Raw genomic sequence first — 13,996 nt, 5'->3', positions numbered from 1 at the left:
AAGACCCATTGTGTTCAAAATACAGCAATACAGCAATACAGCAAAACAGTTGTCAGGAGGACAATGGTCACATTGTAGTATTCTCTGAAATGTGTACTTACTAGCCTAATGATGAACAGGAAAAGTGCATTATTGAGAAATTCCTTGGTAATAAGGATGAGCTCATATTCCTTCATCCCCATCCCATTTAAACTTGACTTATGCAAGACAGCATTGCATAAGACTGTATCACGTTATCCTCAGTTTTTTTTCTGCTTATCATCCAAGTTTATGTCAGCATTGCAACAGGAAAATGTCAGTTCATTGTGGCGCAAGTTAGATGATATGAAATGTTAAATACTCTCTTTTCAAATAGGCATTGGACGACTTTCAGAAGCTTCAGTGAGTCACATTAAAACGCGATTGACACGATAGCCTACATTTATTTTGGCACTGGACATTGCTACTCTATTGTAGGTTATAAGTTAGCATGGTCATTTTGTAGTTTTAAGTTGGCTATCTTTCTGTCTTAGGTTTTGCTTCGGAAAGATTCTGATGAAGACAAACAGAACAACAGTGTTCAAGAAACGAGAGGGAAATACCAGTGTGTTCCTCAGGTGACTTTCTGAACCATTCTGTTCCGGAGTAGGAAATAGAACCTTCCTCTTGTTCTCTCCTATCCAATTAACAAATAGACATTTGCTCACCGTGTGATTCTGACTGGGTTAGCTTTAAGTGCTATCAAAGATTTTGTTTTCTTTTTGTCTTTTTTCAAACTACATCACCCTGTTTGAGTGATGTCCTCTGCCATAGAGATAAATTATTCATGCACAATGTCATTACTGTATAATTCCTATATGCATAGACATTGCTCAAAGGCAGGGCTGTTCTCTCTCTCTCTCTCTCGCTCACACACACACACACACACACACACACACATACACACGCGCGCACGCACACACACACACACACACACACACACACACACACACACACACACACACACACACACACAGAGCGATACTGTAGAGAGAGGGAGGCCTGCGTGCGTGGGCACACACACACACACACAGACACACAGTCTCTCGTAGATGAATGAAATTAAATATTCACCATGAGTCACTTTAAGAGTGGCGTGTGCTCAGCCTGATCCAGATGTACATATGATAATGGTCTTTTGGAATTTAGGATGTGATGTCATAGCCACAGCCGCCAAGCTTAGGCTTATTGTTTTACGGGACATACAGGAGGGGAAAGAAGTGGTGAAATTTTTATAACAGTTTAGAGTCAGCATGGGTTGAAAGCCTCAGACAGAAGGGCAACCCTTTAATGGGACCTTCCTGTGGTTCGACCACCTGTATGGTCGGAGGTACCCGAATAAGGCTGAGCCGTGAGGCCCGTGTTTATTTATGTGATGCTGTGGCCTTTTTCGACTTGGGGGGGGGGGGGGGGGTTAGGTGGAACTGGATGCACTGCCGCTGTTCCAAGTCTTGAGTCATCCCGAGGAGCAGTCAACGAGGGAATGAGAGAGCGAGGGAGGGAATGGGGACTGCTCCTCCTGGCCTACATCAGCCCCAAACACACACAGAGGGCCTTGGGTTTAGTTTCCCGCGTGTGGAAAACATGAAGTCAGAGTGTGGAGGACAGGACAGGACATGACAGGACAGGACTGGACACACAGTGGGCCCGTATAGAGCACCAGGTGATATTCTCTCAGGAGGAGCAAAGCCAAATAAACATCAGAATTGTGTTTTATTCCACTTGAGTGTACCTCCCGGAATAGTTACAGTAATGATAATTTTGCTAAAAATATGTAAAGATATTCATGGATTTTCATGGCTCTGCTTGCTGTGGGGTCTGTATGCAGAGAACTGATAGAGTCCAAGAGGTGTCAAGTCCCCTCTTGTTCTCCCAGATATTTCCTGGCTGAGTAAACCATATTACCACAACTCCTCTGCGCCATCCCTGATGTCATTACCATAGGACATAGTGCTGATTGTGCACTTTTGGGCGACATTTTGAGGCCTGAGGTAATGAACACATGGTTGCCATAGCGGCCTATTGTTTCAGCGGATTTAATTGGCAGGTTAACATTTTTAGGGCTGACACAGGGAGTAATGTTTTTTTCTGCTTCCTGGGAGACGAGACGAGAGATGAATGCATGTCTTCACTCCCGATTACTTTTAATATATGAATACATGTACTGTATGTTAGTGGACACAAAACAAACTGTACTGTGTAAATAGATGTAATTCATTTAAATATTTGAAGCAGCTTTTTTTGTACAACAAACAAACAAACAAACAAATGTATGAATATGCACAGTATGAATGATGAGTGTGGTGGATTTTCACAGATTCACACACTCTGAATCAAACCAAACATACTTTGTCACCCCGATGTGACTGGCTTCAGACTCTTTGTAGCCTTGGTGGCATGCTGTAACTGGGTTACCAATTCTGTGCAGCCGGCTATCACACCTTAGTCATCACCAGTGACGTAATCTGATTCTGTTTTAGCCGTGTGGTTTGTGGCTTTGTCTCCGGCAAAGCCTGCCCTCTCCAAATGTTCCCTGAAGTTTTGCTTTGGAATGTTTGTTAACATATCTGTCCATCACATCCGTTTTCATCACCCCGCACAACATGACTTCACCCAAGACAGCGCTAAGGCTCTCGCCGATACAAAGGCAACCCAAGACATATACAGAACATTCACTTTTATTGATGCCTCTAAAGTGCTGTGAGCGGTTGGTTCGGATGACTTCATCGTGCCTGTTTTGATGTTCTCACAGACGCCAATCTTCAAGGCCCTGTCACTGAAAAGAGATCTTCCAAAGGGTGAGAGTCCACCGAGTGAGAACAAGGACATGCCACCAAGTTCTAAAGGCACAGCAATCCAGGACGATCACTGTTTCGCCCAGCGCAATGCCCTCTTTAACAAGGAGATATCTCAGGTAGGCTACCCATACTATAATCATTTCCATACAAATACCAACGCACTCAAACAGTCTATTTAAAATGATTAATACTTAACATTATTTTTTATATATTTCCTCTCTGCTCAAAGTGTATGCTCAAAGTGTACTAGCATTAGCTCAGGGCTGTTCATGGTACATTTCCACAAGTAATGAAGAATTTGTTTTCTGTCATGCCACTGAGTCTATTTGTACCAAGGTTTGGACTGAACATGAAAACAAAGACTAAGTGGAAAATAAAATTAAAAAAAGAACAAGGGGAAGTTCCTCCAGCCAAGCCTTTGTGTGAAGCACTCATTATTTTAACATGATGAGACTCCTGGCACAGAGTCCTGTGGGGTCTTGTGTGAGGTTGACCAGGGCTTGGCTGTGGAAACAAAACACACACAGTCATGCTCTCACTCTCTCACACACACTCACACACACACGCACACACACACACACACACACACACACACACACACACACACACACACACACACACACACACACACACACACACACACACACACACACACACACACACACACACACACACACACACACACACACACACACACACAATAACACAGACACGCAAATACACATGATGAACATGGAAACAGACTATCCCTGTCCGTTGACCTTGTCTAAAGGTTATCCTTCTCTTTTTTTGTTTTTCTTTTGTTCCGCCTCTGTTCTTTTCGGTTACAGTGCATGAGAGCAGGCAGAGCAGGCGAGCGAGCAAGCAAGCAGGCGATTGAGAGCAGAGGGAGGAGAAGGGGGGGAATAGTCACAAGAGGAGCAATTATTTGAGGATGAGATCATTGTTTGGCTTCATCCCTTCACGCCTTTGGCCCGCGGAGACCAACCAAGGCAGCACTCGCTCTCGTGTTATCTCATCGCCATGCGGGCTCCAACCTACATGGACATATTTCTGTGGGTTCGGCTCAGGGCCACCAGGCCCAGCTGGCGGGAGCCCTAGTCTGCCTGCTCCACCAGCCAATCCAGTGCAAGATAATTGAGCTGCAATAACAGCGAGTAGGGGAAATAACTTTGCAGGGATGTATGCGTGCGGAGAGGATGTATAACTCGCTGTCGGTGTTAATAAACTGAAGCACCATTGGTTTTTACAGAGCTGCCGCGCGTTTCTACGGAAACCGTCCCGGCGAGCGTGTTTTTTTTTGTTGTTTTTTTTACCAGCCATTGGCACTCTGTTGGTGCAGCGCAGCGATGCAGGCCAGTGGTAGCGTTTGATGAATGCGTTTATTGCAGCATTGCATGGCTGTGCAAAAACTGTTAAAGTACAAACTCTGAACTAGAGACATGAAAGTGTCTGCTTTCCAAAAATGAAATAGAGAGCGAGAGAGGTCACCACAACATCTAACATAGCCATTCATAAACTTCCTCTGTGAAAATGCTTGAGGATCATCCTCTAAAAAGCAGCTTGTCTTCTTCACATTTTTTCATTTATATATCCCACCAAAAAAGAGACGAATGACTGGGCTGAATTGAAGGAGTGAAGATGGTTTTTGTGGCCTATGTGTCCAGTCCAAATCATAGTGTACATGGTCAACAGAAAGTATTTGCGTTTAGTTAATTGATACCTAGACACAGTTTGGGTTGGTTGGGTCCCTGGAATTTGTTTTCCAGCATGCTCAAACTGTGATGTTTCAAAGCAAAGAAAAAAAGAAAGTTTATAAATGGTAGTCTGAGAACTGTGCATGAAAACAAGCATGCCCCAGGAGGAGATAGTGGTTCAGCTATTTTAGCGCCTCAGAAGACGGTGAAAGTGATGGCATTTCTAAAAAAAAAATGCACCATTGTTTTAAGTGGAAAGAGGAAGAAAACAAAGGCATTTCACTTCCTGGATGAAGTCATTTATGCAGCAAACATCGCCATGGGAACTACTGTGATGTGATAGGGGCGGCCATGTTTTCTCAAGCTTTGAAAACAGAAATACCTTCGAGGCCCAAGGGAGCTATTAAAGTTAATGACTGTTCTCTTTAGAGAGGTGACATCATATTTTAATTTCATGCAAAAACTCAAGTGTGGTTGCCAAGCTATGCTATGATTTTTTTTTTTTACAGAAGTTGAACTGTGCTCCCTAGTCTCAGCACATCTGAAGGAACATTACTGAACTAATGACAAAAATATCTGGCCTTGCGACTGTGGCCATGAGGCAAAAAAAAAAAAAACCTAAATCAGATTTAAGGACAGGGAATAAATTCACCTAACCACAAAAGAAAGACCAAAACAATCTTTCTCTGTTCCGTCCCATTACCTAAAGTAACAGGAATTTTTCATTGAGGGATATCGTACTATTTGCAGGCGAACGGCCGCTTGATGTACAACTGCAGTTCCGCGGCACTCAGACATTTTGACTTGGGTGGGCTTCTATCTGTACAGACCAGTCATACATTGTATTCATACCAAATAAACACGCACTGATCCTCCAGTCTTGCCACCTGTTTTCGATTCACACCATGCAGATGGAGCCAGAAAAGGGCTGTTTTAGAGACTTATGCAACCGTCTTTGCAGACTTGCCAAAAGAAACCTCTGCCTTGGATAGCATGACACTGGAAAGAAAGGTGACCTCTGTGGTGCGTGGTTCTGAAGTGTTGCTCCACATAAACAGAGAAATGACAGTCATACTCTTGCCCTGCACGGCAATGCAGAGAGCCTGATTCTCTCTCTCCCTCTCTCTCCCTCACTCTCTCTCTCTCCCACACGCACACATCTACAGTACACACCAGTAATGTGGGCTTATAGTCTCTGCAGCAGCGGCATGCAGCAGCTACCTCAGATGTATTCAGCAAAGCTTTACCTAAACTGTTTGGGTAATATAATGTTTCCAGTGAGCAGTCCACAGAGGGAAACTATGAATCGGGTCCAGTGGCTGGAGGAGTTGTACAGCAGAAGTTAACAGAGAAATCTGACACACACACACACATAAAACTTCCACTTCAGGACATGTTTTGGCCGTAGAAATGAATAAGAGTACATTTCTCTTGACAAAAAGGAATAAGTAAGTTTAACAAAAAAGCAAGTAAGTAAACATTGATTCTTTCATTCAAGAAGTTGAATGAAAATAAAGATCTTAGTGTAGAAAAGTGATCTTGCAAGATCTTCGACTGAAAGACCCCTTCACATGCACAAAGTAATTCAGCTTCAGAGATATTAACATCTACGACGATTAAAAAAAAAAGATATGCAATGAACAACAGCTTGTCTGTTGCTGAGCAGTGTCAGTCTCGCCAGTATCAACCCGCCAGATTCAGTGGTCAATTATACTCTCGTTTACGGAGATATACCTTTGGTGTGCCTGCAGGCTGAAGCATGGATCAAAGGGAAACTGAGGGACTTGAAGGACGGGTGTAATATTCAGAGATCTCCCCTCACAGACTGGGAGGAGGTGTCTCAAACCCTCCAAAGAGACCTCAAGGACTTTGAGAATACCCTCATTCAGCTGAACCAGGTGAGAAGCTTTCCACTTCCACAAGGTCCCAAAACATGTAGCATTGCGGATATCATCCTGAGCAAGTGGTCTCAGAAGCTGAACCCACCTTAAAAGATCTGGAATATTAGACAGTTCCTTATTTTAGTAGTTGGATTACAGTGTGCCCTGGGGGTTCCTTCACAGTGTAAGACTCGATGGAAAGATTGTGTTAAAACATCTTGTAGCGTTTACGCTGTGTCACAAACCAGTTGCGTCCAGTATGGAACTGGAACAGTTTGTGTTATCTTCTGTTTTGGAATAAAAGTTTGTATGACGTTCGGTAAAGCTGTTGTCCCTTGCACAATCACAATGTAAGAAGTCCAGAGGGCAAAGAGAGAGAGGGAGAGAGAGAGAGAGAAAGAGAGAGAGAGAAAGGGAGAGAGAGCAAAAAGAGTGGAGGAGAGTGCGAAGGTTCTCTTCCCAGCCAGCCTCCATCACTAAGACACTGTTTATTCTTGTAGTCTCTGGAGAGGTTGTTTGGAAATGGTACATTGCTAATAATTAACCTCCTCTGACTCCGGAGTGCTTGTGAGGGCCACGCCGGAACTCTGCACTGATTCCGATGCGTGTGAGGCGAGGTGGAGGAGTGCCAGCATTTGTCTCGTTAACATGACCTTCTGCAGTACTTTCTCTAGGGTCTAAAAACTCCCTCTGTCTATTGTTTCATTGTATTCATATGGCGGTGATAGACAAATGAGAATATTATGTACTAAATATGTTATCTTAAGTTTATGTAGCTAGTTATTATCTAGCTGGCTGGATTTTGACTGACTTCAGTGATGCCAAATCATGCTTTTGAAGTGCACATATCTGTGTGATTCCTATTTTGACTAAAGAGATTCAGTAGTTGAGTCAGAGGCAACTGATGACTCAACAGTGAAGTTTGGGTTTGTAGAACATTATTTGCTGGCTCAAAACATAATCTAAGGTTAAAAAGTAAAAAAAATTGACTGATGCAGCAGATGCTTTTATCCAAAGCGACACAGACTCACAACAGCGATAACTGAACCCGAGTCAACCGATTGTCAGACAGTACACCAAAAATATTCCTGACACTAGTCTATCTATTTATGTAACTCATGAACACATCAATTGTCTTTGGATAGATGGGCGATCAGTTGCTGTGTAAGACCAACCCTACCTCGGACCTGGTGAAGAAACAGCTGAGTCAGGTGAGGGACCAATGGCAGAACCTCAAACAGACGGCGGCCAATCAGACCAAAGCTCTGGGGGGAGCCAAGAACCTGCACGAGTTCAACAGAAAAGTCGAGCGTCTAGAAGCTTGGATCAAAGAAAAGGTAAACTTCACAGTTTCCCACCATCTCTTCCCCATTGCTGTGTTGCCGTGTTGAGTTCATCACATGAGTCTTGCATTACTGTGCTATTCTCACTGGCTTTTCTTAAATCCTTCCTTACAGTCTTGTAGTTAGATAGGCTACTGTCGGGACAGCAATATAGACATGAAATGTGAAATGCCTATGCATTGCATTGAGAAGTAATGTCGGATTTCTTTGTGGTTTCTTTTGGCTGTAAATGCCATTGGGCATGGTTTCCTTTGATTTAGCCACATACTTGTGCTTTGTGAACCGTGGCTGTGAACCATGTGTCATGGGATTAAATTCAAAGTAGATAATGTTGTTTAACGAGATCTATCTGTTTTTCATCGTCCCATGGTAGCCGGGCTAATTTAGAACAACAGTAGCGGCGCTCAAAGAAAAACAATGGTTTGTTAGAACAACGGGAAGCTGTTAAGCGTCAACTTTCTGTACGTGTCAGCAGGAAGAGGAGCAGTCGCTGGCCAACCTCCTCGGGGAGAACATTGACAAAATGCAGCTGACGAGGAGGATCTTAGATTTGAAACAGGTGAGTGCTTCCAAAAACACTCTCTCTCTCTATCTCTCTCTCTCTCTATCTCTCTCTCTCTCTCACTCTCACTCACACACACACACACTCAGGGGAAGACCGACCTTCCCACTGGAGTTCATATGGCTTTGGGGGAAAATGGTTTTAGCATGACGTGATAACTGGCTGTGAAATTGATTCAAAGCAATGATACGGCTTTGTTTATTTGAACCCCTTTCAAGGATGAGCAGTTGTATCGCAATCTTCATGAAGAAATCAATCACTTGGCTTTGAAGCTGGAGAAACAAGGGAAGACGGAGGGACGGAACATCTCTTCTCGAAGGAAGCACATTAATAAAATGTTAGTAATGTAATGAAAGTCCCTCGTGAAACACATGGCAGGCTAAGCACTCCAATCTAGGTCACAGTACAGCTCACCACCTACGTTTGTATCCTAGGTGGTTGAAGGTCCAGTCTCTCCTCAAGGACTATCATGAAAACCTGCAGCTTGCACTGGATGTCTCCTCCTTTTATCAACAGGCAGATAACATTATGGGCGCCATCAATAACATGGTAATTTAAGCTGTTATAGCCATGTTTGTAATAGTACAAATTTGGAAAGCATTTTACATGCCTGGAACTGATTGAACAACTCATGCATTCCCCAGCGGAGAAGCATATCTGCAAGTCCTGGTCAAGCGAGCGGCGGAGATGGAGAGATCCGAGACATAGCCAGTCAGATTATGGTGAGTCGAAAAGTTCAGCTTTCGCTTTGTGCAACAGGTTGTTCTTGTCATTCGTGAAACGGGTTCTGAAATGTTCGAAATGCCTGTTGTGTTCCTGTACTGTACTGCCAATGACCTCCTGCGTATCCATTCACACCAGATGCTCGACGTGACCGTCTCTCAGCTGTCAAATCTCCACCCTTCCCTGGCTGCCAGGGTGACCCAGAAGCAGGGCGAGGTCAAAGACTGCTGGGCCCTGCTCCAAAAGGCTGTCAGGTAAAGTTTCCATGGTGACCACCAACACTTACAGGTGTTGTCCCTGTTAAGACATAAATGATTTCATCCTGCAATAAGGAAACTGTATGAAATTCTCTTTCTCTCTCTCTCTCTCGGTCACTCTCTCTCTCACACACACACACACACACACACACACACACACATACACACACAGGCACAAAGACTATTCAAATATGAATTATGAATTAATGGTGTGTTTGATATGCAGAAGTAGCCTATATTGGAAAAGTATGTGTGTATGTAAATCATTTCAGAGGACTAAGCACCTGCAGCCCTACCTTCCACAAAAAAATAGACAAGCCTTTGACTGGAAATTGTGAAATCTTGCTTTAAAAAAAAATACAATCTGGAGGGATTCTGGTAATGAGAACCCCATAAAGTACTTTCTCAAATACTTAACTTTTGACTTTATTTCAAACATTTGCTTTTAATTTCTTTGATTATTCACTGAATTAACTCGGTCAAACTGCCTTTCCAGTTGAGTGCAAGAACCACAGAGCCCCCTTTTTTAGAATAACTGTTTGCTCACAACAGAAAGAAATGTTGCCATAGCATCAAGCCAAGCGTTGAAACTGAATATGACATACATTTACACTAGGCTTCCAATAAATACAGTATGTACTTAACTGTACATTAACTCTTATACAAACCAGGACTTTAGGTAAAGGTCTCCAAGGGTCTGATAATGATAATTCTGTTAACACATGGCATATAGACCCTATTCAGACAGGCTGGTAAGTCACTCATAGACAGCTTGTTATTGTGTTGCATATGCATGTAAAGGAAATGATAAGTGACATGTGGATTATTAGTATATGCTATGTGCTCAGCACTTATTGGTTGATAGCCACAACATAAGAGCAGCTGTTGTTAATGTTGGATAATTTAACCTGTTTCCAGTTGACCGATTTCCAGTCCAAATAGCCTCGCTGAAAGCAATAATTTGTAAATGGAGGGCTGAGCTACAGCTAGGTAAACAACAAATCATTGTCCATGTCAGTGCGAGTTGACTTTTTAAGTTTAATTCTTTTTTCTCAACAGTGAGAGATCTTTTTTTTCTAGATCCAGATATTAGCCACTATTGTAAAATCGTATCTGTTCTCAAACCATCAAACTGTGTGCCTGTTTGACATGATTTAGACATTTATTTAGCCATCAATCTTTTGATGTCATGTATCTCCAAGCTATGTTTAGATCAGTCTCCAATGACATCACTCCTTACTTTTGTAGCTGTAACCTTTCGTGACTATTTTCAGTCTTTGTACACAGACTCCGGGGGCAATGTGAGAATGTTTATAAGGCTCGTAGTTCAAAATCAATCAAGGGGTTTGTGTGCAGTATGCCTGCGAGTTAGACGTCCAGATGACAGGTTTCGCTGACCCCTGAATTCTCCCCCCCGTTTTCACAGGAGCGAGAAGCCAGCTCCCCCCAGTTCCCATTTTGCCAGGGAAGACAGTGACCCGGCGACTCCGTCCAGAGAGCCCCAGTGCAGCGTGGGAACGCCGGCGCACAGGCTCATGGGAAAGGAGGTGAAAGAGGAGCAGAACCGGCTCAAGGGATGTGCGGTCAGTAGCTTGGTATTTACCACGGACATGCGACTCTATGTGTGACTCTCTTTCTGTCTGCGTGCGAGTTCCTGTCGTCTTTCTCTCTCTCTCTCTCTCTCTCTCTCTCTCTCTCTCTCTCTCTCTCTCTCTCCTCCCCTCTCCACTATTCCCTCTCTGCAGACAGGACTTGGCTGTTTGTTCCCTCGCCTGAGACGACTGAGTCACGATTGATTCAAGATGTGCGAGCAACCAAACAGCCAAGAAACTATAACCTCATGCTGCAAGCACAGACACACCTTGATCACGCTGCTGACAGACCTTTCGCTTTGGGAAGCAGCGAAATGACTGTGTTGTCTATCTGTCCGTCTCAAGCTGTCTGACATTACTCAGGCATGGCCCGGGCCAGCATCAGCCCTGACTCTCAATGGCGCGTGTAAGCCTCCGGTTTTACCCACGTGTCGGTTAACCTCCGGCCCGCAGAGACACTTTCTGCCACACACGGCATGGTCCATAGACTCTCCAACACACGCGGCCCTCCTGAATATGCAGCTTGTTAGGCCCGGGGAATGGGCAGCCGTCTGGTGTTTGCGTGTTTCCATTTCTTCTTCTCCGCTCTTTTCCTTCATCCTCTCATCCCCTCCTCTATCTTCCACTAAGAACTTGGCCCACGCGCTCCACCCTATACGCCGCCTGCCCGCAGGAAGAGATTTCGGAGGTGTTGTTTACTCTGGCGTTCTAATTCTAGACGTTTCCATGAGGGGGAACGTTAAGTCATGGCATGTGCCATGTGGCCAAACTATGCGCGCCAGAACAAACAGCCCTTTCCTCAAACTCGACGCGAACTTGAGGTTCTTTTTAAAACAGCTAAACCCTTAATAGTTTTCATATCCTCTGACATTATGGTTCGAATAACATCTGTGCAGGCTTTTTAGCCGCGTTAATGAACACGCATCAGCTTAATACTGCATGAATAGGGAAACGGTACGAGAAGGTCATTAGTGTTGGAGAGGTCCTCTGGAATACTGCTCAGCAGGTTTGCCCTCACATTGCACAATTGAGGTCTCATCTTAGCGGTGTAGATGTTTTCCTGTCTAGGTGAGCCCTTTATGAGACCATATGTTTTTAAAAAAAGACTCCAAATACAAGCTTTCTTTTACTATAAAAACAGCTTTTGGTAAATGTTGGATTTAAAACCTAGCGAGTCAGGTCGTTCATATAGCCCGTAAGTGCTTTTTAGATGTTTGCCTTGTCGGTGCCCGAAGCGAGGCTGTGCGTAGAGAGGCAGTCTCCCCGCTGGCTTCTGGCGGAGGCCCCCTAACCATCCCCTACGAATGACCCTGTGTTCTGGCACCATGCCCCCGTCAGGTCTACGCTCTATGGCACAAGAGACACATCCATTCTTTCCACTCTCCCTCTCTCTCTCTCCCTCTCTCTTTCTTTCTCTCTCTCTCTCTGTTCCCCTTTCTCACTTGCCTTTGGCTACCCTGCGGAACCATGCCGCGTTGCCGGCTGTTCCAGCTGCTGTGGCGGGCATCGTGACATCAGCGCTTGCGGCGGGCGGCGCGGGTGCTATCTCAGGTGTTTGTCTCGGGCCCCGCGGCCTGGCACCGCCCGGCACCTCTTCTTTTTTCTTTTTTTTTTTTTCCCCAAACGGAGGTCCGCCGGTTCACAACAAACAATGGGCACTTGTGTCGGCCAGCGCTTGGCAGTCGGGGGGGTTACCTGAGTGCAAGATGCGTGGGAGTTGTGCTCATTACTCTTTATGGAGAGTTTTAATAAGAGAGCGCGCGGGGGGAAAAAGAGAGAGCCGCGTCGGGCCGGGCCGGGCCGAGCCGAGCCCACAGGCCTGGTGCGGTGTGTGTGTGCAGAGTGTGCCCGTGTGGTGCCAGGGCGAAGGGAACGCCACAAGGCCCGGGCCGTAAAAGAAATGGGCCCGCGCTCCGCCCCTGGGAGCGCTGAATTGATTACAGCACATTAGGAGCGCTGGATGGCCTGGGAGCAGGCGGCAGCTGCTGCTGCTGGATGTTGATTTGGGACACACACTCTCTTCTCTCTCTCTTTCTCTCTCTCTCTCTCTGTCTCTCTCTCACTCTCTCTCGCGCCGCACTCTGGGCCAGATGTACTAACACAGCGCTAACAGCGAGTTTTAGTATACGCAGAATGCGACCGCTGTGCTTTGCTATATTGCGTGGAATTTACTAAGCTGTCACTTCATTACGTTAACTGCGGTCATCCCCGCCCGTTCCCGCCCCCTCTACAACGCTAGTTGCGTGTGTAGAGCTCAAAACACAAGCGCAGTTGAATATTGCAATATTAAAAAGAATCAAAGTTTAGCGATCATACATGATACAAAGAGATGTCAATGAGCAGCGACAGACAGAGTAGGCCTAGAAGTTCTACTAATCCACTTAAAAAAATACTTGTGAACTATTTACTGCAGATAGACTTACAGTAGCCTATGCCTGTCTAACAGATTGGGAAGTGTAGGCTATGTCGTGAAAGAGAAAATACGATTTTGGAGAGGCAAACAAAAGTTAAGGTTGCTTTTGACATAGTATAATGAAGAAAACGGATGCTCTGAATATTGATTCAGCTGACTCTAAACGGTTTTCTAATAGACGCATTTAACCGCAATTGGATTACACCTGCTTTCAGAAGGCGGAAGTTTTTCAACGCAAAATAGACGTGCGCTGTTTTCATACATATGGCGGAATACTTAATCAATCGCTATTAGCACCTCTCCTCCCCTGTACTTGCGCGTTACACCCATTTTCAGCTGATCCGCCCAGGAATTAATATGCATGACACAGAAAAGCGCAAATAGCCATTCTAAGCTCCCACGGCAGGCAGTCTGCGCGTTTCCCTCATTGCGGCTTGTTTGTACATATCCTCCCCATGTTTATACACGCACGTTACGCCTGAAATGGGCGCAAAACGTTAGTACATCTGGCCCTCTGTCTCTCTCACACATGCACAAGGAAAAATTCCTGATTTAGCAGAAAATGTTTTCTTGCCATTCACAGGTGGTTGAACGATTGGAAATGGCTCTGGTTGATCAAGGTGTTCAAGTTCATTGTTTGTGTATGTGTGTGTATGTGTGTGTGTGTGTGTGTGTGTGTGTGTGTGTGTGTGTGTGTGTGTGTGTGTGTGTTT

At 44.8% G+C, this 13,996-nt stretch overlaps 1 protein-coding gene across 3 annotated transcripts in view; it reads left to right on the top strand.

The window, feature by feature from the left end:
* Positions 1 to 13,996, top strand: part of LOC134063729 (uncharacterized) — a 39,131-nt gene that overhangs the window by 1,645 nt on the left and 23,490 nt on the right. Inside the window, exons 2-11 of one of the 3 annotated variants that reach the window (XM_062519416.1) lie at positions 513 to 596; positions 2,771 to 2,932; positions 6,265 to 6,411; positions 7,539 to 7,730; positions 8,212 to 8,295; positions 8,517 to 8,635; positions 8,733 to 8,847; positions 8,943 to 9,020; positions 9,160 to 9,275; positions 10,705 to 10,861. In XM_062519416.1, coding sequence (XP_062375400.1) covers positions 513 to 596; positions 2,771 to 2,932; positions 6,265 to 6,411; positions 7,539 to 7,730; positions 8,212 to 8,295; positions 8,517 to 8,635; positions 8,733 to 8,847; positions 8,943 to 9,020; positions 9,160 to 9,275; positions 10,705 to 10,861 — 1,254 coding nt within the window. Of the gene's footprint in view, positions 1 to 512; positions 597 to 2,770; positions 2,933 to 6,264; positions 6,412 to 7,538; positions 7,731 to 8,208; positions 8,296 to 8,516; positions 8,636 to 8,732; positions 8,848 to 8,942; positions 9,021 to 9,159; positions 9,276 to 10,704; positions 10,862 to 13,996 lie in introns of all 3 variants that reach the window. The other 2 variants (XM_062519415.1, XM_062519417.1) reach the window with 2 other exon arrangements.

The sequence above is a fragment of the Sardina pilchardus genome, chromosome 18 (assembly GCF_963854185.1).
Source record: "Sardina pilchardus chromosome 18, fSarPil1.1, whole genome shotgun sequence".
Taxonomy (NCBI): domain Eukaryota; kingdom Metazoa; phylum Chordata; class Actinopteri; order Clupeiformes; family Clupeidae; genus Sardina; species Sardina pilchardus.
This window is presented reverse-complemented; position numbering and strand designations above follow the sequence as displayed.